The 27,567-nt window shown below is 43.8% G+C and overlaps 1 protein-coding gene across 1 annotated transcript; it reads left to right on the top strand.

The window, feature by feature from the left end:
- Positions 1-8,441: 8,441 nt before the first annotated feature.
- On the top strand, positions 8,442-23,561 carry TMEM218 (transmembrane protein 218). The gene is made up of 4 exons (XM_068978088.1): positions 8,442-8,503; positions 17,104-17,296; positions 18,376-18,478; positions 22,371-23,561. The coding sequence occupies exons 2-4, from the start codon at positions 17,187-17,189 to the stop codon at positions 22,503-22,505; spliced, it is 348 nt and encodes a 115-aa protein (XP_068834189.1). The 5' UTR covers positions 8,442-8,503; positions 17,104-17,186; the 3' UTR covers positions 22,506-23,561.
- Positions 23,562-27,567: the final 4,006 nt, after the last annotated feature.

The raw sequence follows: 27,567 nt of genomic DNA on the forward strand, positions 1-27,567 counted from the left end.
CAGAAGACGCAGAGGTCATGGCTGCTCCGGGGAAGTGGAAGCAAGTGAACAACAGGAGAGGAGGCTGGGCCAGCTCGGAGGGTCAAGGAATTGCTGTGGCTCAGACCAAAGCAAGAGGATACGTGAAACAGTAAAGGTCAGAGCAAGTGTGTGTGAACAAATAGAGCAGTAGAATACAGAACACCAATGCCTAAGGAAAACAGGAGGGAGGGGCAAGAAGCCCAAAGGTCAAAGCAACAACGAGGGAAGGAGGAGAAGCTGAAGACGTAGGAGCAGACGCACACGAAAAGGAGGGAAGGGAGAGGGACTGACTGGGAGCTTGGGGAATGGCACCCCACTCCAGTACTCCTGCCTGGAAAGTCCCATGGACGGAGGAGCCTGGTGGGCTGCAGTCCATGGGGTCGCTAAGAGTCGGACACGACTGAGCGACTTCACTTTCACTTTTCACTTTCACGCGTTGGAGAAGGAAATGGCAACCCATTCCAGTGTTCTTGCCTGGAGAATCTCAGGGAGGGGGGAGCCTCATGGGCTGCCGTCTATGGGGTTGCACAGAGACAGACTCAACTGAAGCAACTTAGCAGCAGTAGCAGCAGCAGCTGTTTCTGAACCAGAGACATTCACTCTTCCATATTCTGTTTCTTCAGTCTGGAATATCTTTCCATATTCATTCTCCACTTATGTTAAAATGTCATTTCTCATGTGAAGACCTTCTTTTTCCTTTTCCCCCTATGAAGAAGTAATCTACTTTTTCTCAGGGTTCTCTGTATATTTTATTCTGCTAATATATACAACGATATGATCTACGTGGGACTTCCCAGGTGGCACCAGTGATAAAGAACCCACCTGCCAATGCAGGAGATGTAAGAGACTTGGGGTTCAATCCCTGGGTCAGGAAGATCCCCTGGAGGAGGAAATGGCAACCAACCTGCTCTAGTATCCTTGCCTGAGAAATCCCAGGGACAGAGGAGCCTGGCAAGCTACAGTCCATGGGGCCACAAAGTCATATATGACTGAAGCAACTTAGCACACACGCATATGATGTACATGGCATAGTATCTATTATAGAAAAAACATTAAAAAATATATATCTTTAATAGAAATTTGAGGTAACACATATTTAATTATAGGGCTTCCCTAGTGGCTCAGTGGTAAAGAATCTGTCTGCCAAGCAGGAAACACAGGTTCAATCCCTGTGTTTGGGGTCACGAAGATCCCCTGGAGAAGGAAATGGTGACCCACTCCTATATTCTTGCCTGGGAAATCCCATGGACAGAGGATCCTGGTGGACTACAGTCCATGGGGTTGCAAAGGAGTTGGACTTGATTTAGCAACTAAAAAACAACAAATATTTAATTATACACATATTGATTTGGATGAACGTCACCTCCATAAGCTTTTTAAGACATAAGTAATGTCATGATCATTTTTGTGTTCTCAGTACCTACCACAGAACCTAGTAGATCAGAGGTCAACAATAAAAATTTATTGATTTGAATGGGAGGAAATGGCAAATACAGTGTATCAAGTTATCACAAGAATAATGTTGTAAAATGGGTCACTGGGCAAAACTGAAGCTGTCTGAGCACAGATCCAGACTGGAAGGAGATCTCCAATGATACTAAATTCTATCCTAGACAGAATTTTTATTAGTGACCTGGATGAAAATATATAACAAATGTTTATCAAATGTGCAGAGAGGCCAACTAATATCATAGGAAAAGAAAATTGAAGGCTTAAAAAATGAATCTAGGGACTTCCCTGGTGCTCCAGTGGTCAAGAATCTGCCTGCCAATGCAGGGGGCGCAGGTTCAACCCCTGGTCTGGGAACTAAGATCCCTCATGCCTCAGGGCAACTAAGCCCCTGTACCACAACTCCTGAAGCCCAAACACGCTGAAGCCCATGCTCTGCTACAAGAGAGGTGTCTGCAATGAGAAGCCTGCACACAGCAACTAGAGAGCAGTCCCCATTCACTGCAACTAGAGAAAGCCTGTACACAGTGATAAATAAACAAAGTACTTTAAAAATGAATCTAATAGGCTGGAATCTCGTAGTCTAGAAAACTAACAAAGTAACATTGAAATAAATGTAAAGTTCTATATTTAGATTTCAGAAATAAATCACACATATTGAGTACGGTGGAGAATTTACTTGGCAGTAATTAAGGTGCAGAAGAGTTAGAAGCTTTGGTTAATCAAAAGCTTTAAACGCAAACAGTGAGATGTGGCCAGTAACAGACTAAGGCCACGAGAGTCCCTGATGGTCCCAGTGCATCCAGCTCAAAAGAAGCCGCAATCTCATTGCCATACTCCACGCCTTTGGGGTTTATTTGAAGTATTATGAGCAATTCTAGTGCCAGATTCTGAAAGGTGCTTTAATAAACCACAGTTCATCCAAATAGGTGTGACCAGGAGGGTAAGGGAGTCCAGAATCGATGAAATAAACAAAGGACGAGGGAGCTCTGTGTGTACTTAACTTGGAAAACTGAAAAGGGAAGGAAGGTTTCATTGTATCTTCAAATATTTTTCAAGTGGCCTTTTATGTGTTGCTACAAATGGCAGAGCTTAAACAGAATGAGTAGGAAATATGAGGATGCAGTTTGACCCAATTTAAGAACTTTCTCAGGTTTATAGCCATCCAACAATGAAGCGGGCAGCTTTGGGAGGTTGAGAGCTCCTTAATCCTGAATATATTCAAGCAGAGGCCAGAGAACCAGATAAATATCTATAAGAGATTTATGAAGAGTATAAATATATATACACACACATATATACACACAGGCTTCCCAGGTGGCTCAGTGGTAAAGAATCCACCTGCCAATGCAAGAGATGCAAGTTTGATCCCTGGGTTGGGCAGATCCCCTGGAGGAGGACATGGCAATCCACTCTTAATATTCTTGCCTAGAGAATCCCAAGGACAGAGGAGCCTGGCGAGCTACAGTCCATGGGGGTCACAAAGAGTCAGACACGATTGAAGAGACTTAGCAAGCATGCACACACACACCCTCTTACACTATTCAGAAAACAGAGGTGTAAAAATAAAGCCTAAGGTCACATAAACCAGCCACTCCCCATTGATCAGAACTCTAGTTTTTCAAGCAATGATGAGCATAATCAATGTTCATTCCCTGTCACCAGCCTTTTCCTCTTTTTCAGAATTAGACCCTAGAACATCTTTCCAGCACGAGAAATCTTTCCGACTATCAAATAAGCCAAGTGAAATACAGTCTTCTCACGGTTGAGGACCCTAAAACATTTCATTTGATACTTAATGGTAAAGCTGACCAAGTTCTTCCTTATTTGGGCAAAACAGCTTCTTGCAGAGAGAGAATAGACAAAAATGCCTGCTTCCCAGGTGTTGAGCCAACAGGTTGAAATTTCTCTGAAGAACACTCTGGCTTGTAAGAACTGGCAAACCAAAATCAGAAATCAACAGCATGTTGCTTGTCTCTTCCATGTCTGAGTCCCGTCAAAGAGGATTTCTTCCCCTTTCTCCAAACCCAGGAAGACAGGGGCTTTTACAAGACACAATGCTGCAATAATTCTGAAGCAAGCCGTCCAGGTTTGCTTTCCGTTCTATTGTCTTATCCTGTCAGCTCCCTCATCTCCCAGAATCCAGGCTTAATAATTTACAGCGGAAAGACATTTAATAAATAAACGGCCAGATTGGAGCTGTCAGCTCCGCACAATGGGGCTGTTTGCATCTTCCGCTCGCTCAGCATCAGCACCCGCTCTCCCGGTTTGCTTCAGCTGAAAAAATCCCCTTTGCTATTTTCATAAAATTAGTTCCTCTGCAGTTTCTATTAATCAGAACACTCTTTGGAGAAAATTACACTGGGATTTCATCACCCTCTGAGTTCAACCGTTATGTGAATCTGATGAATTTTTATCACCTATATAAGTGACAGAAGAGGTAAAACACACGCACACACACACACACACACACACACACACACACACACACACACACACAAAACTTGGGTGGGCTGATGTAAGTGAGCAAAGAGCTCTTCCCTCATACCATCTAAGGTCTTACAAACCTGAGAACTTAGATCAAGTCTCTGCAACCACGCATCTGAGCAGCTTTCTCCCCAGAACACATCCCCTTATATATATCTAAAATTCCAAATCTTCCTGGGGTTATGAACTCTTAACATCTTATGAAAGCTAAGGACAGTACTCCCTAGAAAAGCCCACATATGCACATATACACTAACCCTCGCCCTTTGATGGGTTTGTGGACACCTACTGCTCCTATCCACACATATGGTCCATCCATGGGCTTCGGGGCAAAAACTGTGTCCCATGACTTTCTAGCTGTCTCCGTCTCCCTTAAGAACCTAGACTGGAATAGAAAGTCAGCCATCTCTGATCCTTTGTTGAAAGAGAAAGTTTGTTTTTTTAAAAAAAAACAACATAAAATTGAGAAAGTTTTTCATGATGGCCATAAACTTTTTGAGAAATGAGAAGCATGGAACACAGAAGACAGCTCGTATTGGCTGAAATAGTGAAAGTCCAGTTATCCATAAATTGATTGTGGTGCACTAAATTTCTTTGATGAGACAAGAGAACCAAATTAGGAAGGTTTTTGAACGCACCTTTTCTCCAGACTATAGAACATCAGTCCCATCCTAAGATAAGCATCATATGAGAAAAGACACACACAAATGAAAAAAACAAAAATGTAGACCAACGAAACCACAGTTCTATTAATAATACTGGTTCTGTCCATTGTGTTTTTAGGAAGAAGCAACTTGCCTTTATCAATGTAAGACTTTGAAAGTCTGTTTCAGTTCCAACATTCCATGGAAAGGGATTCATTAGAGATCTGTAAGATAGTAAGAATCAAAACTTTTCCTAAGGGCCCAATAGTAAATATTTCAGTCCTGTGGGCTTAACAGTCTCTGCATTAGCTACTCAACTCCGTTGTTGTAAATGAAAACAGCAATGGACCACATGTAAATGTAAGAGCATGTCTGTGCTCCAATAATACTTTACTAACGGACACTGAGATTTGAATTTCAAAATTTTCACATTTTTGTTCTTTTGATTTTTTCCCCTAAACACTAAAAAATGTAAAAATCATTCTTAGCTTGTAGGTCATACAAAAAAACAGATGGCAAGAAAGTTTAGACCTACCGGCCATAGTTTGCTGACTCCTGATCTATGGCAATAAGTAAATATTATGATCTGAAAAATCACACTGGTGATTCAGGGTAATGTTTGAAGGCTAGTAACTCAGGTTCAACTACTGACAGTAGTATTGGAAAGCTTTTTTTTCTCCCTAACCCAGTGTCCCAACTAGCAGAATAGAATAATGGTAACTTTTGAATCTCAGTGAATAATCAACAATTATTGAAGTTTTGGGTACATTTTCAGACCTATGGAAATGCTAAAATTATCACAACACATGAGAAAATATATACAAGAAATTTAAGGCTGTCTGGCAGGAAAAGTTTTGATAACTGTAATATGAAAAAGAAAAATTTATGTCTTGTCTTGAAATCATTCCTTATACTTGCTAACCCTAAAGAACCCTTTTTGCTATCCTATTTCTCTATCAGGTAGCATAATGAATGATTTTACACATTTGAGAGAGAGGAAATTAGACACTGATTATTGTTCTTGCTTGGACTTTTTTGTTCAAGAGAAAAGAACATTGTAATTAAACAAATTATATGCATACATATATGGCATCTATGTATATTCTACAAGTACAAGGTAAGCGACAGATATAGAGCAGAGCTGTGGAGTACTATATGACACCTGATACACAGAAGACGATTTTTAAAAAGAGAAAGATTGGATGGTCAAGTAATCACTCTTCTTTGGAGTGAACTTCAATTAAGAGATGGCAAAAGATGGAATGCTACGGGGATAGCACCTCTTTCAATTTCAAAGAGAGGGTAGGATGTGAACATTTAATAAAACAACTACTATGTGCTCCCAGTGAAGAAGGGAGATAGAGATGGGTTTGGGGGGAGAACCCCCTCTTACGAGAGAGAAAACCTAAGAGGTTGTTTCTATCCAGGAAGATGTAAGAAGTTGGGAGTGCCTCATCACTCATGCCCTATTCTTAATTTACAATTTAATTAAAGTCAGTTGGTCACTAGAAGTGTAAGGAGGTTAATGTTCCCAGTCTCAAGCTTTTGAACACTTTCCCCCAAAATATTAACATCCCAGACCTGTCCTCAACAGCTGGTCTTCACAATGTTATTGTCCATTATTTGCCTCCACTCTGGCTGAGGCCTGTCTCCCCCTTATTCCCCAGATACTCTGCCCTCAATCTTGATTTGGCCTCTCTGTTGAAACTATTTTCTCTCCTTGGATCCCCTTCCATCCTTGTTCCATGTTTCCCATTCCTACCTACATGCCAGGGCCCAGCATTAGTTCTAGCTGTACTGTGAAGACCCACACGAACTCCAGCAAAAGCAATATTTCCCCCAAATAATACAAGTCAGGAGTCCACAGCCTCCAGGATTTAATGCCTGATGATTGGAGGTTGAGCTGATGCAATACTAATAGAAATAAAGCACACAATAAATGTAACGTGCTTGAATCATCTCGAAACCATCCCCAGCCACTGCCCTCCCCAGTCCATGGAAATATTGTCTTCCACAAAACCAGTCCCTGGTACCACAAAGTTGAGGACCGCTGAAACAACTGAAGGAGTGTTCTCAAAGCTGCAAAGCTCCTGCAGATATGTAATATTACTATTAATATTAGTATAGTAGTATTACTATCTTTTGGAGAAATTAACTATAAATAAAGTTTGGCATTTCTCATATCTTGCTTTAGAGTGTTTCCTAATTGTTTCATACACAGTTGACATTAACAAACTACAAGGTATTAAGGCAGGAGTCACACATCCTATTTCTTTTGTATCCTCAAAGTCTCTAGTGCTTAGCTACAGTTAACAATTCCAGGGAAATGAATTATCAAAATAATGGCTTTCTTAATCACAGAACTCCTCATTGGGCCAAGTAAACATAAGTTGTTAAACACAAAAGAAATCATCAATCAGTACACAGGACTGCAAATGAAACCTTGAGAGCAGAATAAATGTGAGGTGTACTTTCAATGGAATTCAACTATCTTCTTCCATTTCACTCACAGAGTTGTGGTTGGGGAGCTGAACCCCCTATATCAGAGACTGAGTGTTCCAGGACTTAATAGTTTGCTTCGAGATGCTTCAGCATTTTGTGTAAGGTCAAAGGTTCAAATAGTGCTGCTGCTAAGTCCTATTTGGTATGTTTTTTTGTCTGTCCACCCTTCCTAATTCAGCAGTGGAACATGCATTGTCTTATTTCCTTTGGTAGGCCTGATTTACGGATCTTTTAGGCTACAGACTATAACCTCAGGGTGAAATCATGAAAAGTTTTAGTTTGCAGTTAGGCAAAAGTAGTTTGCTAAAAGCATGGACCACCTCCATTCCCAAATGCCTGGAGGCATAGCTACAGAAGATTTACTTGATTTGACCCTGACTCCTCTTTCCTGGGGCTTCCCTGGTGGTGCAGAGGTTAAAGCGTCTGCCTGCAATGTGGGAGACCTGGGTTCGATCCCTGGGTCGGGAAGACCCCCTGAAGAAGGAAATGGCAACCCACTCCAGTATTCTTGCCTGGAGAATCCTATGGACGGAGGAGCTTGGTGGACTACAGTCCATGGGTCGCAAAGAGTCGGACACGACTGAGCGACTTCACTTTCACTTTCCTCTTTCCTAGTCTGCCCATGAGTAGTAGGACGATCCTTGCCATAGTGTAAGTCTTAAGGCTAACATTAGAATAATGCTAAATACAATAAAGCGAGATGAGGACAAATGAAAACGTGACGTTATTACAGAATCAGTGCTTTAGGGACTCGGTTTTCTCCAAGATGGTTCTCAGGGATCCTAAGTGACTGGGTCTGACCCACTCTCTGAGGCCTAATTTGACTTGATCCCAAGTCCTTTGGTCCACGGAGCCAGTAGGACTTGAACTGTGATATCCACTGGACTCCGAAACAGGCGCTAAGGGGTTGCCTGGAGCCTGGGCCTCACACCGGCTGTGCTGTCTCCATGGTAACAGCGCGGAAGGCGTTATAAGCAGTTCTCTTCCGCCCAACAACCCGCCCTCCGGCGGTACTGACCAATGGTCCCGTGGGTTACCTAAGGGATGGTGTGATTGACAACGGGGTGGGGCGAGCGCGGGGAGCCAGGACGACCTCTATTCAATCGAACTTGAGGCCTGTCCCAGGACCGGCAGCCATCGACCAATTAGAGTGCGTAACGGAGGACGACGTGCCCACCCACCACGCTCCGCGTTGCCTGGAGCCGCGGCGGCGGAAGCAAATGAGGGGAAATTCAGGAGTTAAAAGAGTGACGCTGATTAGCCAATCCAGAATCTCCTAGATGAAAGCCCACTTGTGATTCGTCCTGAGTAGAGCCTAGCCCCTGTGGGCTGAAACTGGCTGGGCTGAGAGGCGTGAGTACCGGACCTGGGAGATGCGAAGCCAGGTGATCGGGGTGGAGGTGAGGAAAATAGGGGCGGCTGAAGAGAGGAGAGAGAATGGTAGGAGGTTGTGGCTGACGGGGGGCTGGAATAAGGCTGGGAGCGATGGCGGGACAGGGACCTCTCAGACTAGCATCACCACTAATCTCCACCCGAGGTCTGGCGGCCAGTAGATGCTGAAATGGGGGAAATCTTGTGATCAAAACCTTAATTTCTCTCCCAACTGCTGGGAAGTGGCCAGGGGAACATTCTGAAGATGAGACCTGGGGGGCACTGTTTTCCTGTTGCCGGTTTGAATCAGCGACTGGGCAGGGAAAGTGTTCACTCTCCAGCACGGTAAGGGCTGCCTGCTGGGGGTCCCCGGGTGGTGTGGATGACAGGCTGTGGTTGCGCACTTTCAAATCGCAACAACACCCAGGAAAAAGGGTGGAAGGATGATCTTCCTTTTCTATCATCTCGTGAAGAGATGATACCACATCGGTGTTATTTTGGTAGTATGGCAACTGATTTTTTCCCAGACTTGCATTTGATTTCATTACAAGAGTAGAGGCATTATCCTAATATTTTTAAAATTCAAACCATATTGAAGTGTTTAAAGTAGAAAAAAGTGTGAAAGCTCACCCTCTCCCACCCAATTATTTTTGAAGACTTGGAACAGCTATAAAGGAAAATGAAAAGGAACCCTCCAGAAACAGTTCACTACTGTAACCTACTTTTTTCGTTTTTCTTTAAGACTTACTTTTTATTGAGGTAACATTGGTTTATAACATTGTATGTTTCATGTGTACAACATTGTATTTCCACCTCTATATGCTCTACAATGTTCAGTTCAGTTCAGTCGCTCAGTGGTGTCCGACTCTTTGTGACCCCATGAATTGCAACACACCAGGCCTCCCTGTCCGTCACCAACTCCCGGAGTTCACTCAAACTCACGTCCATTGAGTTGGTGATGCCATCCAGCCATCTCATCCTCTGTCATCCCCTTCTCCTCCTGCCCCCAATCCCTCCCAGCATCAGAGTGCTCACCACCAAAAATTTAGTTTCTATCAACCACCCTATAGTTGATCCCCTTTAGCCATTTTGTATCCTCCCCACGTTCTCCTCTGATAACCACTGCTCTGTTCTCTGGATCCTCCTTCTTGTTTTGGTTTGCTTTGTTCATTTTTGTTTGTTTATTCCTAGTATGAGTGAAATTATGTGGTATTTGTCTTTCTCCACTTACTTCACTTAGCCTTAAGGGTGATTCATGTTGGCCTGGCAAGATTTCGTCTTTTTTAATGGTTCAATAGTGTTCCATTTTATATATGTATATATATTGGTGGCTCAAATGGTAAAGAATCTGCCCTCAATGCGGGAGACCAGGGTTTGATCCCTGGGTTGGGAAAATCCCCTGGAGAAAGGAATGGTTACCCACTCTAATATTCTTGGCCTGAATAATTCCATGGACAGAACCTGGAGGTCTACAGTCCACAGTGTCCCAAAGAGTTGGACACGATTGAGCGACTAACACTTTCACTTTGTGTATGTCTATTTCTCTCTCTCTCTCTCTATATATATATATATATATACACGCATCCAACTTTATCCATTCACCTGTTGATGGGCACTGAACTTGTTTCCATATTTTAGATATTGTAAATAATGCTGTGGTGAACACAGAGTCACATATATCTTTTCAAATTGGTGTTTTCATGTTCTTTGGATAAATGCCCAGAAATGGGATAGCTGGGGTTTTTGGTAGTTGTATTCTTAATTTTTTGAGGAATCTCCATACTGTCTTCCATAGTGCCTGCATGCTCCGTCACTAAGTCATGTCTGACTCTTTGCGACCTTATGGACTGTAGCTCTCAGGCTTCTCTGGCCATGGAATTCTCCAGGCAAGAATACTGGAGAACGGGTAGCCATTCCCTTCCCCAGGGGATCTTCCCGACCCAGGGATCGAACCCGGGTCTTCTGCATTGCAGGCAGATTTTTTTACCATCTAAGGAAGATGGCTAACCGCCAGGGAAGCCCAGTTCTTAGAAGAGGGTTGAAAAAGCCTTGAATATTAAATAAAAGGCTTCCCAGGTGGCACAGTGGTAAAGAGTCCACCTGCCAATGCAGGAGACACAGGAGACACCAGTTCAATCAGTGGATTGGGAAGATCCCTTGGAGAAGGAAATGGTAACCCACTCCCATATTCTTGCCTGGAAAATTCTTTTTATATATTTTTTTAAATCAAGCTTTACTCAATAATTTAGCTATTCCAATAAGGGAAATAATCACAAGCATTATGCCCACACTCAGTTAACAAGATAAAATTACTAGATGTTCACTCTTTCCCCACAAAAACATTCTGTACTTTATCCAGCCTTTCCTTTCTATGCTTAGTAAGAAAATGTATGGTTTTTTGGTTATAAAGTGACAAACTTCATTCTTATAGAGGTTGGGGATATTCATCTCAATACTTGAAAGCTGTCCCATGTACAGAACCCAGTGCCTCATGAACTTCCATGTTTCTCTGGAGGAGTGAAGGGCAATATTTCTAATGATACCAGCTTCAAGTACCATTTTCCCTGTATTCTAGGTATTAGAGTTGGTACAAGTCTTACAGGTAATTTAAGTAATATCCAAAACAGCAGCAGCTACACTTAACTAGTTATCTTGCTAAGGCCAGTACAGTCAACCGAGCAGGAAACCTGAGTCACCTCTAATGCCACCTTCCTAAGCCCCTTCCCATTTCCACAGCTAAGATGAAGCCCGGACCTGCCTCGTCTCTTATCTGGAGAATTGCAATAGTCTCCTAACTGGTCACTAGTTTCTGTTCTCTGATCTCAGCTCATATGTACCCTGCTACCAATTACCTTTTTAAAAATTAATATTTATCTCAAAAATTTCAAAAACAGTGAATATTGCCCTGGAAATTATAACAAAGACCTATGCACAAACAACTAGATTAATAAACATTAACTTTTTTCCACTCATCTGCTTAAGCTTTTTATTTTCAAGAAATAAACCATCACAGATTTAGTTCAGATCCCTTTGTTCTCTTTCCTGGCCCCATTCTCCTTCCTCCCTCCCCAGAGACATACAGTCTCCTGAAATTGTTTTGTGCCATTTATGCCCATGGTTTTATGTTTACTGTATATGTTTATCTCATGAATATATAATGATTTAGGTATTTTTTAATTTTAAAGATACAAATAGTATAGTATTGTGGGCTTCATTCTGCAACTTGCTTTTAGACTCAATATTGTTTTTTATTGGGTTGACCAAAAAGATCATTTGGGTTTTTCCATAAGATGTTATGGAACACACTTTTTGGCCAAACCAGTAGGTACATTCATGTCAGTACAGCTAGCTCAAGTTCATTGATTTTAAGTTGTCATGAGTATATAATACCCCTCCCCCTACTGATGGACATTTAGATTTTCTCAGATGTTTTGCTATCATGAACACCTTTGTTCACATCTGTTTATGCCAGAGTTTATCTAGGCTTGGGCTTCTCTCATAGCTCAGTTGGGGAAGACTCTGCCCGCAGTGCAGGACACCCAGGTTCGATCCCTGGGTAGGGAAGATCCCCTGAAAAAAGGAAATGGCAACCCACTCCAGTTCTTGCCTGGAGAATCCCATGGACAGGGGATCCTGGCAGGCTACAGTCCATGGGGTTGCAAGAGTCAAATGTGACTTAGTGACTAAACCTCCACATGGTTCTTTAAGGCAGTGGCACTTATATGCAGAGTACATCATGAGAAACACTGGGCTGGAGGAAGCACAAGCTGGAGTCAAGATTGCCAGGAGAAACATCAATAACCTCAGATATGCAGATGACATCACCCTTTTGGCAGAAAGTGAAGAAGAACTAAAGAGCCTCTTGATGAAAATGAAAGAGGAGAGTGAAAAAGTTGGCTTAAAGCTCAACATTCAGAAAACTAAGATCATGGCATCCGGTCCCATCACTTCATGGCAGATAGAGGGGGAAACAGTGGAAATGGTGGCTGACTTTATTTTTCTGGGCTCTAAGATCACTGCAGATGGTGACTGCAGCTATGAAATTAAAAGATGCTTACTCTTTGGAAGGAAAGTTATGACCAATCTAGATAGCATATTCAAAAGCAGAGACATTCGTTTGCCAACAAAGGTCCATCTAGTCAAGGCTATGGTTTTTCCTGTGGTCATGTATGGATGTGAGAGTTGGACTGTGAAGAGGGCTGAGCACGGAAGAATTGATGCTTTTGAACTGTGGTGTTGGGGAAGACTCTTGAGGGTCCCTTGGACTACAAGGAGATCCAACCAGTCCATCCTAAAGGAGATCGGCCCTGGGTGTTCATTGGAAGGACTGATGTTGAAGCCAAAACTCCAGTACTTTGGCCACCTGATGCAAAGAGCTGACTCATTTGAAAAGACCCTGATGCTGGGAAAGATTGAGGGCAGGAGGAGAAGGGGATGACAAAGGATGAGATGGTTGGATGGCATCACCGACTCAATGGATATGGGTTTGGGTGGACTCTGGGAGATGGTGATGGACAGGGAGGCCTGGTGTGTTGTGGTTCATGGGGTCGCAAAGAGTCGGACACGACTGAGCAACTGAACTGAGCTGAACTGCCCCTTTGGTCATTTGGAGTTTGTGAGGGCACCTTTGGTTATTAGTGTGATTTTGGAGGCACTCCTAGGGTTTACAGAGCAGGACTGGGGCTGTTGGAAGTCCCGTGATACACTGGACAGCCCCTCACCATGAAGAATTTTCCTTCATCCTGCAAAACATCCCAAGTGTCTCACAGGTTACTCATTTCTAATATGAACCCAGAATCTAATTCCATTTTTTATATAAGCATAATGTATCTTTTGGCACAGTTGAACATAGTAAAATTTCCAGGAATGCAACTCTAATGTAAATCAGGGGGAAATTATACTTATTTGTAGTTTGGAACTCTTAACAGAGTCGTTCATCACTGTAGAAAACCCCGTAAGTGAAGGCAGCCCAGCCCGTGGTATTTGAGTTGCTGTAAAACACACCTGCATCAGCCTGCATTTGTAGTTTTTGCGTTCATGCCAATTCTAAGTTTAGGTGCGAGCATCTGAGTGCGGTCCTTCATTACGTATTCTAGTGTAGTCAGCCTGAACGTTTGTATATTTAAACATATGCTGTTTTATTACGAATAACTTTCCATTTAAAATTTGCTTGTGCGTATGATATAAAACAGAGATCTGGTTTTATTATTGTCTGATTGGATAATCACTTATCCCAACACTGTCTATGAAATCCTCTACCCATTGACTATAAAGCCAGCTCTGTGCTGTGCAAAGTTCTCCTGAATGCGTGGCTCTGCTTCTGGGCTTTCTGTTTTGTTCCACTGGCCCATGTGTCTCTATGCCACTATCACGCTGTTTTAATTACCGTGGTTCTAGAATGTGTCTTGCGGCAGTTGGTAACATGAAAGGCGAGTTTTCCATCCTAGTTCCCAAAATTGTTTTTGCTATTCTTGGGTTTTTGCTTTTGCATGTGAATTTAGGATTGGTTTTCAAGTTCCATAAAAAACGATGTTGAGATTTTGGTTAGAATTGCATTGAGCTGATAACTTAAGGAAAATTGAGTTTAAATATTAAACCATCTCATCCTTTCAGGAACAGGGGTTATTTCTCTATTCAGGCCTTAAAAAAAAAATATATATATATATATATATGTATATATATATACATATATATATATATCTTTGAATAAAGTTTTATACTTTTTGCCATAAAAATCTTCACATCTTTTGTTGGATTTATTCCTACTTCCCCATATATTCTTATTCATACACACAACCCTTTTATTGCAAAAGTTTCAAATATTCAACAGTATAGGAAATAGTGTAGGAAAATTCATATATTCACCACTCCAGCTTCAACAGTGAATTCAGGACTAGCCTTGTTTTATATTGACCCCTTTCTCCTCTGTCCTAGATGATTATAAAATTCCTAGACATCATTTTCTGTTATTTGTGTTGTGTGTGTTTGTGTATTTGTATATTAAAAGTAATCTTTTAGTAATATAACCACATCATCACATTAAAAAAAACATTATTTTTCACTTAAAAAATAAACAGTGATTCCCTAACATCGTCAAATTTTTCCCAGATACTGTTCAAATTTCTCCAGTCATCTCATAAATGGTTTTGTATAGCAGGTTTGTTTGAGTCAGGAACCAAACAAGGCCCATGTATTACATTTGTCTGGTATGTCTCTTCAGACTTTATTTGAAGTAAACTTTTTGGAAAAGTAAAAGACACATAATGAAAAGTATGCAAATCAGAAGTGTACAGCTAGATACTGCTGCTGCTGCTGCTAAGTCGCTTCAGTCGCGTCCGACTCTGTGCAACCCCATAGATGGCAGCCCACCAGGCTCCCCCATCCCTGGGATTCTCCAGGCAAGAACTCTGGAGTGGGTTGCCATTTCCTTTTCCAGTGCATGAAAGTGAAAAGTGAAAGGGAAGTTGCTCAGTTGTGTCCGACTTCGCGACCCCATGGACTGCAGCCTACCAGGCTCCTCAATCCATGGGCTTTTCCAGGCAAGAGTACTGGAGTGGGTTGCCGTTGCCTTCTCTGACAGCTAGATCCAGTTTAGCAGAATTAACAAAGCTGTGTAACCCACATCCAGCTGAAGAAACAAAATTTCATAAGTACCACAGAAGCCCCTTTAGTCACTTCTTTCTACACGGCAACCACACTCCAGACTTCTAACCCCCAAATTAGTTTGAACTGTTTTTGAACATTATATACATGTTATTACACAGTGTGAACTCTTTTGCCTCTAGCTTTTTATATTTAATATTTTCAAAACTTACCCACATTGCTGGATATAGCTGTGGTCTGTTCATTCTTCTTTTTACTCTTTCATTGTATGAATGAATAAATTGTATCTATAATACCAACTCTTTGCAACCCTAAGGTCTGTAGCCCACAAGCCTCCTCTGTCCATGGAATTTTCCAGGCAAGAATACTGGAGTGGGTTGCAGTTTGCTCCTCCAGGGGATCTTCCCGACCCAGGGATCAAACCTGGGTCTTCTGCATCTCCTGCATTAGCAGGAAGATTCTTTAACACTAGTGCCACCTGAGAAAGCTCACCTTATCTATTCAGTTGAGGTATATTTAGGTCATTTCAGTTTGTAACTATTTCTAATAGGTCTGCCCTGAACTTTTGTGCATCTTTTAGTGAACTTATGACATGTCTCTTGGGGACACACCCAGGAAGAGAACAGCTGGATCTAGGGTTCACATATTCAGCTTTATTAGATATAGCCAAAGAGTCTCCAAAGTGCTAATAAGAACTTACACTCTCACCAGCAGAGTACAAGGCTTCCAGTTTCTCCACATTTTGGTCAACACTTGGAGTTGTCCATCATTTTCATTTTAGCCATTCTGGTAGGGGTCTAGAGGTACTGTATTTTATTTCCAATTTTCTAATGAAGGAGATGGGAATGCCAGACCATCTGACCTGCCTCTTGAGAAACCTGTATGCAGGTCAGGAAGCAACAGTTAGAACTGGACATGGAACAACAGACTGGTTCCAAATCAGGAAAGGAGTACGTCAAGGCTGTATATTGTCACGCTACTTGTTTAACTTATATGCAGAGGACATCATGAGAAACTCTAGGCTGGATGAAACACAAGCTGGAATCAAGATTGCCAGGAGAAATATCAATAACTTCAGATATGCAGATGACACCACCCTTATGGCAGAAAGTGAAGAAGATCTAAAGAGCTTCTTGATAAAGGTAAAAGAGGAGAGTGAAAAAGTTGGCTTAAAGCTCAACATTCAGAAAACTAAGATCATGGCATCTGGTCCCATCACTTCATGGCAGATATATGGGGAAACAGTGGAAATGGTGGCTGACTTTATTTTTCTGGGCTCCAAGATAACTGCAGATGGTGACTGCAGCCATGAAATTAAAAGACTTTTACTCCTTGGAAGGAAAGTTATGACCAACCTAGACAGCATATTAAAAAGCAGAGACATTACTTTGCCAACAAATGTCCGTCTAGTCAAGGCTATGGTTTTTCCAGTGGTCATGTATGGATGTGAGAGTTGGACTGTGAAGAGGGCTGAGCACCGAAGAATTGATGCTTTTGAACTGTGGTGTTGGAGAAGACTCTTGAGAGTCCCTTGGACTGCAAGGAGATCCATCCAGTCCATTCTAAAGGAGATCAGTCCTGGGTGTTCATTGGAAGGACTGATGCTAAAGCTGAAACTCCAGTACTTTGGCCACCTGATGCAAAGAGCTGACTCATTTGAAAAGACCCTGATGCTGGGAAAGATTGAGGGCAGGAGGAGAAGGAGATGGCTGGATGGCATCACCGACTCAATGGACGTGAGTTTGAGTGAACTCCGGGAGCTGGTGATGGACAAGGAGGCCTGGCGTGCTGCAGTTCATGGGGACACAACTGAGCAACTGAACTGAAGTGAGTGACAAATGAAGCTGAGCACTTTTCACATATATATTGGCCATTTGTATATCCTCTGTCAAGGGTTTATTCTTAGCTGCTTGATCTGTCAGTTTCTGAGAGAGACCTATTAAGACCTGTATTGATGAATCCTCTTCCCACCCCAATCATCAGAAGTTTCCCAGAATGAATTCAGACTTTGTGTGTGCCCCCCTAGGAAACCCAGGAGCACCGAGAAGCGCAGCAGCACCGCTAACAGCAGGACCAGCTCGTCGCACTGTGCCCGGTGCTGTGCCGCGCATGGCTGGCACGGTGCTCGGCGTGGGGCCGGGCGTGTTCATCCTCGCCCTGCTCTGGGTGTTGGTGCTGCTGCTGTGTGCCCTGCTGTCCAGAGCCTCAGGGGCAGCGAGGTAAGGCCTTCTGTCTCTCTAGCAGGGAGTCCGAGCTAAAAGCAATCAGATGCGAAATCGCTGATGCTCATGAAACATTTAGAATTCAGGAGCTCATTGTCATTACCGGCAGTTGGAAGGAGTTGCATTTTAACCTCTTTATCATAAGCACTGACTGTGTTATTTATACTCGGAAGCTGAGGTGGGAGGAGAAGGGAGGGGGTACATGTCAGCTCGCAGCACACAGGAGATGAGACATGGGAGATGAAAAGAGAATCTGCTTTCGCTGTCGCGTGAGTTTCTTGGGGTCACGCGTGTGCACGTTTCTTAATTGTTGAGATTCATGGCAGGTGCTGGGTCCAGCCCCTGAGGCTCCAGCCCAGGGCCCCGGGAAGCTGAAGGGTCGTGGATGACTTGGGCTGGTGTTGACTTAAAGAATCAGAGCATAAACTGACTCTTAAGGACACTGTAGAGTCATACTCCCTGGCCAGATTGTGTAGGTACAAAACAAGTTACATCATTTACTTAAGTTTTTTGGTTTCAAACACAGCAGTGGGGGATCAGGGAAGGACCACTTCGGGTTTTCGTATGACCACACAGAGGTCAAAATAAAAACTACCTATTCCTGACAGAGCACGATTGACATATATACGCTTCTGTGTGTAAAACTGCCTCGTGGGAACCTGCTGTATAACACAGGGAGCCCAGCTCGGTGCTCTGTGATGACCTAGAGGCGGGAGATGTGGGAGGCTTAAGAGGGAGGGGATATATGTGTATATAAAGCTGATTCACCTTGTATGTTAGAAACCAACACAGCATTGTAAAGCAATTACCCTCCAATTAAAAATAAATTTTAAAAATCCCACCAATTCCCATTCTTAGGGACTTGGAACTCCCAGGAATAACAGGAATGCATCCTGCTGGTACCTGTCTGGGAAGACAGGCTTTGGGAGGAAGGGGAAACATTTCTGAATTCCTGTGGTGCTGGGGCAGCACACTGGGCCCTGTTAGTGGACTGAGACAGAATATGGGCCCCAGGGAAAAGCCAGGCGCAGCCTAACACGGAACCATGCTTTTAACCCCCTGTCTTTGGGCCACAGGTTCTCTGCCGTTTTCGTGTTCCTTGGTGCTCTGATCATCACAGCCGTTCTGTTGCTCTTCCCTCGAGCCAGTGACGCCCCAGCCCCCGAGGCAGAGATGAAGGTAAAAACCTGGGTTTGTTTTGTCAGTCCTCTTTCTCCTGGTCTAGACCTCTGCCCTGCCCCGCGTGGTCCCCAATGCCAGGAGGGCTAAAGTGTGTTCAAAAAATTATAAAGTTGAAACCAGGATGGGGCGTGGGGGCGGCTCAGGGTGTTTTAAACTCCCTCCCGCTTCGTTCCGTGCCCACTGGCAACACCTCGAGGCAGCTGTTTGCCTGGATTTGGCTTCTGAGCGAGCACGCCGTGGGGCCAGAGACGAGCAGGCAGGCTCCCACTCCTGGTCGCCTGGGCTCGGAAACTCGGATCCCAGGTGACACTTGGGTAGTGCCCTCAGGCGCTAATGGACATGGTTTTTCATCATGTGTTTGGATTTTCCCGCTGGTGGTGAGGAGGGAGTATTCTCCATAGAGAAAAGCAGAGGGGAGGGAGGAACACCACTGCGGAGCGTGGACAATGTAGCCAGACAGCCTTCGGGTAGTCCCTTCCGGCCTCATTTCCAGAACCGGATCTCCCAGCACCTACCTGTCTAAACGGAGTTTTACCATCCCTCTCATAGACTCCCCCCATCCTGGTTCCTTCCTGACTGGGGCTCTGGCTTTACCATGATCTCAGATCTCTACAGTCTTGATAATCTCTACTTTTGACATCCTGTGGCCCATTACTCCTTCTAGCAACTTCTTTCCGCTATTTTAATTTTTTAAGATATAATGGTGGCACTTCCTTGGAGGTCCAATGGTTAAGACTTCACCTTCCAATGCAAGAGATACGGGTCCAATCCCTGATCAGGTAACTAAGATCCCACATGCCTTGTGGCCAAAAAATCAAAACAGTGTTGTAACAAATTCAATAAAGACTTTAAAAATGCTCCACATCACCAAAAAGAAAAAAGGAAAAAAACCCAACTAAACAAAAAAGAAGTAATGGTGATAATAGCTAACACTGTTTAAGGCATCACTATGTGCGGGGTCCTGTGCTAAGCATGTTATTTACATGCTCTCATTCAAACCTCAGGACAACCCTAAGTAGCACAACACAGGTACCGTTAGTGTCCCGTTTCATAGGTCAGAATGCTAAGGCTGGGAGGGGCTAGGGTACCTTACCCAGGAAGAGGCCGAGCAAGGATGCAAGCTGAGGCCTGTCTTCAATACCTTCATACTGGGGACCCAGCAGAATATCAGGAGCCATCACCGAGAGTTTAAAGGCAACTGTTTTGACGCCAGACAATAGTATGCAAACCTATATTATAACTTCAGAACTAGACTCGGCACCCCTTTCTAGCACTGTGTAGGACTGACCATGGCTAAAGGGAAGAAATTCATTCTGAAAATTCCAAGGGAAATAATACTTAGCCACACAAAACTAAGGTGCTGTTTTCATACATGCTGGGTTTTTTGGTCAGCATCTGACAACCACTCTGACCATGCCAGGATGGTGACCAGTTTTCCTGTCTTAAATGGGGAAAGCGATAAAGTCTGGGTATTTCTGAATCACTAGGGATGTGGACATTGGAAGAAGGACCCAGAGCAAACCCTGTCTTGAAACCAATCCCTCTTCCCTCTTTCCTCTGTCATGTGAGTTTCAGACCCAGTTTCAGACCAGGAGAGCAGATCAGCCTTTTGAGCAAAATCTGTTCATCAGTGCAGCCAGCAGAGATTGGCGTTCTCATTCTCAGGTTTGGAGTCCCAGCCCCTGTAAGCGGCCCGGCTCAATACTGTATCAATAATACATGGCCTGGGCCTTCGGCACCCAAGGCCTGCTAATTGGCTAATTAAAAAGTGAACCGTGTAGAACAAGCAAACATGTAGCCCGCGAGAGACGTGTTCAGTCCTGGAGCCAAGGCCAAAGTCATGTCAGAGCCGTTTCATCCAACTGACCTTTGTTGTAAGCTGGCTGTTGGGGTAATCTCCAGAGCAGTCCTCTCCCCTGGTGTCCTTGGATCTCAGTGATCACAGCAGAGCTTGGACTTGACAGGTGCTTTGTGCATCTCTGCTGTATTAGTCTCCCACTGCTGCTGTAACAAATTACCGCAAGATCAGTGGCCTACAACACTCATTTACTATCTTAGAGTTCCACAGGCTAGAATCCCAAAATCAGCCTCCTTGGGCTAAAATCAAGGGGTTGGCGGGGCTGTCTTCCTTTCTGGAGGTTCTGGGGAGAAATGTTTCCTTGCCTTTTCCGCTTCCAGGGGCCACCCTTGGGCATGTGGACCTCTTGCTCCCTCTTCAGAGACAGCAAAATAGCATCTCTCTGTGTCTGCCTCCATCCTCACATCTCTGTGTCTCTGACCCTCTCTCCTGCCTCCCTCAACGTCTGCTGAAGAGCCCTGTGATTACATTGGGCCACCTGTATTAAACAGTTCAGGCCAGCCTCCTTCTTTTTTTATTGGAGTATAATTACTTGATGATGTGTTAGATTCCGCTGTGCAGTGACGTGAATCGGCCGTATGTACACAGATATCCCCTCCCTCTCGGACCTCCCTCCCACCCTACCCCCATCCCACCCCTCTGGGTCATCACAGAGCATCAAAACTCCCTGTGTTACAGAGCGGCTTCCCACTAGCTATCTGTTTTACACATGGTGGTGTATGTATGTCAATCCCAACCTCCCAATTTGTCCTACTCTCTGCTTCCCCCCAAAACATAAATACAATGGAATATTATTACCCCTAAAAAGGAACAAAGGTGAGGCATCTGTAGAGACAAGGATGGACCCAGAGTCTGTCATACAGCATGAACTGAGTCAGAAAGAGAAAAACAAATATCGTATGTTAACGCATATATGTGAAATCTAGAAAAATGATACAGATGAACCTATTTGCAGGGCAGGAATAGAGACACAGAGGTATGGACAGAGAATGGACAGTCTCCCTATTTAAGGTCAATGGATTAACAACTGTAATTCCATCTACAACCTTGCTTCTCCTTTGTCATGCAATTTAACACATTCAGAATTTCTGGAGATCAGGATGTGGACGTTGTAGAGACATTATCCTATCAACCACCACCCTGCAGGTATTTGGGAATGTCTTCAGGTACTAGGTTCTGAAAGCTTCGGGAAGTTGCCATGTCCCTGGTCACTTGGTTTGTGTTCCTACTCTATTAAGTCTGTAGATTAAACTGCTTTTTCCTGCCCAAACTTAGGCAGCACCCTTTGGATCTGTGGAAAACAGAGTTCCAGCAGTGAACGGTAGACAAGTGGGAAGAGCCAATATGAATGACAGGCCTCTGTCAGCAAAGACCAGCAGCTCTGGGGCCTCAAGTACAGCTGGTTGCCAGGCAGCCAACTGTACAAACTGGGACAAGTTTCCTTTCCTCTTAGTGTTTCAGGACCGCAGGTAAATGGCCATTTCCCCAGCCCTTGGATTGCTGGGTTATGAATGTTAGGGTTCAGAACTCCTCTGGTAAAAGTTTTAGAGTCCCGTTTTCATTTTGAAAATGACCCCTCCTGAGTTGGCCATGGGTTGATGGCGTGGGGGTTTGAATCTTGAGTATGTGGGGGATTATTATACTATTGTATTTTCATACATGTTTAAAGTTCTCCATAATGAAAAATTGACAGCCACAAAATAAGCCTTTCTGAGACCAAGCAAGCAAGGTTCTCAGTCTTTCAGATAACTCATTTCAGAACAGAACAGAACTTGCCTTCAGAGTGTTTATGCATCTCCTACATCAAGCCTATGTTTGTTCCCTGTACTTTATTAAGCCTTTTCATTAAGCTTCTCTTTATCTTGTATTTCTGGCTCAGCATGATGAGAAAAAGGTTCTTATCCATTTGCAGGATGTTACTGGAAATTCTGAATATGGACAGATCCTGGGCCCATTCATCAGAGATTCCAGTTGAGCCCAGTCAAGGCGCAGACGTGTCAATAATTTCACTTTTAATGTTTCTTTCTCCAGATTGTAGATGCCTTTTTCATTGGCCGCTATGTCCTGCTGGCTTTCCTCACTGCCGCCTTCCTTGGAAGCCTTTTCTTGGTTCTAATCCATCACATCCTGGAGCCAATCTATGCCAAACCACTGCGGTCCTACTGAGTCGTCTTCAGGAAAACCAAGACCTTGTTCTCCCCTATGCTTTGATGTCACTGGTGAGCAGCAAGGTACTGTTCAGAGCTTTGTGTTGACAGCCTTCCTGCCTTAAGATCAGAGGATCATCTCTTCATCACGAAGACAAATCCGTTGAGTCCTGGCTTCCAGAAACAGGATTGCAGAATTGCCCCCGAGGAAAGATTTCTCACCAGCTTAAGGGGGATATCACTGTCTTCTCAGCACCTGTACCTCAGGTTTTCCACCTCTTTTGGAAAGGAAATAGCAACAGCGATCTGCTTAGGTTTTTCAATCAAGACATCAGCAAGTGAATTTTGAGAAAAAGAGTACTTTAGCTTCTCCTGTCCAACAGAAGAACTTGGTCCTTTTTGATAATATGTGAAATACTTAATTTCAAGGTCAAGATCATTTGGGAAAGAAAGGCCCTCCAAGTTCAAAAGATTATTTTAATGTGGTGACTTGGAGACATATATCAGATGCCAGCTCTGCAGCACTCTGCATGTCACACCACGGGGCTCCACAAAGGCCTTGGTGTCACTTTCCGCTGCCTTGAGAAAGCAGTCAACAGCAGTCAGAGGACTGCCTTTCACCTCGAACTCCTGGGCACAGCTTCCTGAATCTAGCATTTCAATAGTTCAGGTTCATGGGGGGATTAGAGGCAGAGTTTGGAAACATCAGCTGTGTATCCTGCAGCTCTTTCTAGATTCTTCTCCCAGTATTTGGTGGTCTTTGTTCCTTTATTTAGTGTAAGTGTCCATGTTGAGTTACTGTCATCTCTTTCATCTTTTGTAGCTCTTTCTCCAAAGCTGATAAGGAATGTCTATCCCCAGGCTTAGATAAAACTTTATACGTAAGTTCCCAGACCAAGTGAAATCTGTCATTAAATGGTGGGTGGGGGCGAGTAGCTGTAGGCTGTTTCCACTTTGGGAGTCTCAACCTGGCACCCAAAAACTATTTGAAGGACCTTCTGGCTGAAAATTAAGAACCAGAAAACAAGTTGGAAAAAGAACTTTGATAGAGTACATGCTATGTGCCAGTACTGCACAAGTCTTTTTTTTTCCCCCCCTCCACAAATGTAAATGACAAGCCTGTGTGTTAAGGGCAAAAATAAACTTTTATACAAAGGGTATTTGAACTCGGCCTGCCTTCTGTAGATCCCATAACTACTGGCCGTGGTGAAGTGAATGATGGATCACTTTATATCTTTATGCTCAGAACAATCATGTCCAACCCTTAAGGGAAAAAAAAAAAACAACCCCCCACAGGAATGGGATAAGAAATAGAAGGCTGAGAGAGCACAAAATCACAAAATGAATTTTGCTAATTTCTATGGGGGGGGGGACCCCTGATAATCAATGGTTAATATGGTACCCCTTGTGCTCAGGCCTTCCTGGAGACAGAGCTTAGAGGGTGTCCCCTAAATACAAACAGAAATCATCTCAGGGTTGCCATTCGTTGTTCTTTGATCAATGGCCTCAGCACAGGTTGTGCTACCCAGAGGGAATCCTGTGGTAAAGAAACTGGTGATCCCACTGTTTGGGAGGTGGGAGGAGAGCAAGTGGCTTCTATGTAAGAAAACAGGTTATTTCAGTTCAGTTCAATTCAGTCACTCCGTTGTATCTGACTCTTTGTGACCCCATGGACTGCAGCATAGCCTCTTAAAATTGTATCCTGACCAAGACTACATCAGGACATTACCCTCTACTGATCCACTAGGTGGCGCTGTCTCAAGCTGGCAGAATACACTAGGTAATTTTTTGACAAGTTCTTTCTGTGTCTCATAAAATAGAGGTAAAGCTAACATTCTTTACTGATGCACAGTATCAAATATTTAATCTAAAAATTCATCAGAGTAATTGTACGCTGTTGAGTTGCTAGGAAATGCACTATCATTCACCCACGTGGCACACAACAGGTAAAAGTGTTCACTCAGAGCTCACTGTGCGCCCACAGGGTGTGAAGCATGGTCCTTGTGGAATAAGTCTACTTGAGAACGAGGCTCTGAGACTTCCTGGCTGCCTTCCTGACTCCGTCTTGAAGACATCCAAATCATTTCTAAATGTTTTTATTCTCACATAAAGTAAGCCATTCCTTGTTCTGTTCTCTGAGACAGACTTTTCTATCAACTCTGTCCTGTCGTTGCTGCAGTTGAACAATTTTGTTTTGCTTTGATTTGCATTGATGGGTCAAGAAACGTGCTGTGGGGACATCCCTGGTGGTCCAGTGGTTAAAGAATCCGACTGCCAATGCAGGGGACACAGGTTCAATCCCTGATCCAGGACGACCCCACATGCCACGGAGCAATGAGCCCATGTGCCACTCAATTGGCCCATGTGCCACTACCGAAGCTGTTGCAATGAGAACTCCTGGCACCCCAACGAAGAGTAGCCCCCACTCAGCAACAAAGACTCGGCACAGCCAAAAATAAATACAAACACAAAAGAAAGCTGCTGCAGTTATTTCACAGGTGAGAGACAAGCAGAGAGATAAGGGGATTGTAAAAGTTGCGTAAGTAGTTAGTAACGAGGCTCCCACTTGACACTGGGATCCTGGTATCTCATTTCTCAAACAGTTTAATGATCAGCTTTGGCTTTCAGGCAACTCCTTATTTTTTCCTTGGCTTATTATTTCCTAACTACTTATACCCACCATTCCTCTGACCCATATCCAAAACAGGTAAAGGTCTCATTAAAGAATTCCTAATTAACACTTAGGTGTTAGTCACCCAGTTGTGTCCGACTCTGTGTCCACCAGAGTGGTCTGTAGCCCACCAGGCTCCTCTATCCATGGGATTCTCCAGGCAAGAATACTGGAGTGGACTGCCATTTCCTTCTCCAGGGGATCTTTCTTCCCCAGGGATCAAACCTGGGTCTCCTGCATTGCAGGCAGATTCTTTACCATCTGAGCTGCCAGGGAAGCTCAACCAGTTAACATTTCTAGTACAAATAAAAAACATTTTATCAGGACTTCTTGGCATGAAGCTTTAAATATTTGGTTCTTACCACATAGGAGCAACTTCCCAGATGTGGGAATGGGAACCCCATGGGTATGAATCTGAAGAAGTGATTATCCTCACAGGAGCATAAAAACTCAGGATTGGAAGAGATTTTATCACCCACAGAATTCAACTTTTCATCTCTATTTCCAGCCCAGATACTTGGGAATATTCTCTTCTTTACCTGCTGAACTCACAATTTTTATTGTATTTAGCAAACACGTACAAGGCACTTTTCTAAGAACCTCTGAAGTATTAACTAACGGCATCCTTATAGCAACTCTTAAGTATTCTTAATACTCCCATTTCACAAACAGGGAACAGAGTGGCAAGGTGGTTTGCTTGAGGTCACTCAGCTAGGAGTTAAACAGGAACCAGGTCTAAAGTCAAGCAGTCTCAGCTCTTCACTGTCTTTTACCACGTTGCCCTGTAAGGTGAAAACAAAGGAAAAGGGAGGAGGCAGGAAGTAGCAAGGAAATGCAGTTGAGTCTACTGCAAAATCTGGAATCTCAGGAATCCAGGGCTATGCAATCAGAAGCCACATGGACTCAGGGACAGCTTCACTGATCAGCTCTGGCTTGGGGGCCCCTGCACTATAAGACTTCAGCTTCCCCCTCAAGTAAAGCTCCTCACTGATGGAGCGACTGGTGGATTGACTGTCAAGGACACATACGACCATCTCTTTTCAGCACTGCCTGCCTGGAAAAATGGATACTTGGGTTGGTTTTCAGAGGCGCCAATGGAAGAACCAAAGCCACAGGCCAAGAATGTGTGTGCGTTTCTTGACCTCTGTCTCTACAAGCCACATCAGTTGCTGTTTACTCAAGGAAAATATTTCGAAGCCCCCCTCCCCACCCACTCAACACACACCCTCCTGCCTCAGTTTCCTGGGACCTAAGAAATGACAGCAGGGATCAAAACCAGGGCCCAGCAGCACAGACAGAATGAAAAGTTCATCTTCTGGTTTTCCTCACACACATTGGATACTGTGAAGCAGGGGTCCCCGACCTCTGTGATCTAATGCCTGACAATCGGAGGTGGAGCTAATGTAGTAATCCAAGAAATAAAGTGCACAATACAGGTAATGCACTTGAATCATCCTGAAACCATCCACCCAGCCCCTTGGTCCATGGAAAAATTGTCTTCCACAAAACCGAGCCCTGGAGCCAAAAAGGTTAGGACCACTGGTGTAAAAGATGTGCATTTAGCCCAGGTCCTCCCCTCAGGGAACCCGGGGTCGTTACACATTTATTTGGAATTTGGTGGCATTTATTTGCTACTTAAATGCCCTATGGCCATCCTCTCCACTTTTTTTTTTTAATCTTTGAGGATTTCTTTGGTTTTGCTATCTTCAGATTGATATTGGCCCCTTTTTATCCTGGGGATGTGTAATACTTTTCTATTGCTGCTGTAACAAATTACTACAAACTTAGTAGTAAAGAGGGCTTCCTTGGTGGCTCAGACGGTAAAGAAACTTCCTGCAATGCAAGAAACCCAGATGTGACCCCTCAGTTGGGAATATCCCTGGAGAAGAAAATGGCAACCCACTCCAGTATTCTTGCCTGGAGAATCCCATGGACAGAGGATCCTGGTGGGCTACAGTCCATGGAATGGCAAAGAGTCGGACACGACTGAACAACTAACACTTTCACTTTTTTCACTAGTAATTTAGAACAATATGAATTTATTAACTTATAGTGCTTTTGAGGTCAGATATCTGAAATGAGTTCCCAAGGCTAAAATCAAGGTTTTGGAGGTTCCAGGGAAGAATCCTGTTTCCTTGCCTTTTCCAGCCTCTGGAGGCTGCCCATATTCCTTGGCCTTGCCTCCATCTTCAAAGCCAGCATCTTCTGGAAATTCCCTGGTGATCCAGTGGTTAGGACTGGGCACTTTCACTGCTGAGGATGCAGGTTCAATTCCCAGTCAGGGAACTAAGATCTTGCATGCAAATAGCAAGGTGGAAGCCAAAAATTTAAAAAAATTCAAATATTTTTTAAAAAGCCAGCATCAGGGACTTCCCTGGTGGTCCAGTGGTTAGGAAACTGCCTTCCAACA

The sequence above is a fragment of the Capricornis sumatraensis genome, chromosome 8 (genome assembly GCF_032405125.1).
Source record: "Capricornis sumatraensis isolate serow.1 chromosome 8, serow.2, whole genome shotgun sequence".
NCBI classification, from domain to species: Eukaryota; Metazoa; Chordata; class Mammalia; order Artiodactyla; family Bovidae; genus Capricornis; species Capricornis sumatraensis.